Genomic DNA, 966 nt, shown 5'->3' on the forward strand with positions numbered 1-966 from the left:
TTTGATGTCTTTACACTTTAAAACTGCCTGTCTGTTTTTGCCACGCCATTTAAACTAATTAATTTAACTTCTCATTAAAATAAGTGCAGATTATTCAAAGTTTTATGCTGCATGCATTTATATTAAAAATATGTAGCATTTTTTTGATTAATTAAATTTCCGACGTTGATGAGGAAATATCCTACATTTCATGTTGGCATACTGTACTATTTTTTAGACATGAATGTAAATACAGTTGAAAGCACATTGCTGGGAAAACATTTTTTCTCATATAATAAAACACATTTGTGCAATTTTTAAAAGTGGTCTTTTGACGGTCATAGATTTGAACTTCATTGAACTTGATTTTCTTAACACAGTAGTTCCGTTTTTTTGCTGGATAGAAAGTGTTTTTTCGATTATACATTGAATTATTCACTGCCATGAACAGGCCATTTGATAATATTGACGATCGTACTTTGGTAGTTTTGAATTGTCATAAAAATGTTACCGAAGAATTGCTGTACGAACTTTTCGTGCAAGCTGGTCCTGTACAAAATGTGAGAAAAAGAAAAACTTGTTCGCATGCGTTTGTTACATTTTTCCACTCCGAATCGGTTCCATATACCATAAACGTGATGAATGGTATACGTCTTTTCGGACAGCCATTGCGCCTACGTCCGCGTCCACATACAATGCACTGCTTTGGTGAACCAAATGATTGTGATTATCCAGAGCCGCTGTGGTGTATATTGATACCATACCCTCGTGAAGATTATGTGCGAGAAATGAAAATGAAAGATAGATTTCAGCGACAACAACAGCAGAGAGAGAGATATATGCGCAATATGCGAAATACTCATCCCGGGTCTTCTTCATATCCTTATAGCCCTCGTGGTGCCAGACATTACGAATCTTATCGGCCTACTTATTGGACCCAAAGTTACTACGAAAAATGAAAGAAGAACGTTATGGGAGACAGTATCG

The 966-nt window shown here is 35.7% G+C and overlaps 1 protein-coding gene across 1 annotated transcript; it reads left to right on the forward strand.

The window, feature by feature from the left end:
• The first annotated feature begins 422 nt into the window (after positions 1 to 422).
• Tsp_12741 (RNA-binding protein 7) lies at positions 423 to 938 on the forward strand. Its single transcript, XM_003371057.1, has one exon. The coding sequence runs from the start codon at positions 423 to 425 to the stop codon at positions 936 to 938; it is 516 nt and encodes a 171-aa protein (XP_003371105.1).
• Positions 939 to 966: the final 28 nt, after the last annotated feature.

The sequence above is a fragment of the Trichinella spiralis genome (genome assembly GCF_000181795.1).
Source record: "Trichinella spiralis strain ISS 195 chromosome Unknown Scfld81, whole genome shotgun sequence".
NCBI classification, from domain to species: Eukaryota; Metazoa; Nematoda; class Enoplea; order Trichinellida; family Trichinellidae; genus Trichinella; species Trichinella spiralis.

What these genes read in the sequence shown, in the direction of transcription:
- Tsp_12741 (XM_003371057.1), top strand. Translation starts at nt 423, where the DNA reads ATGAACAGGCCATTTGATAATATTGACGATCGTACTTTGGTAGTTTTG.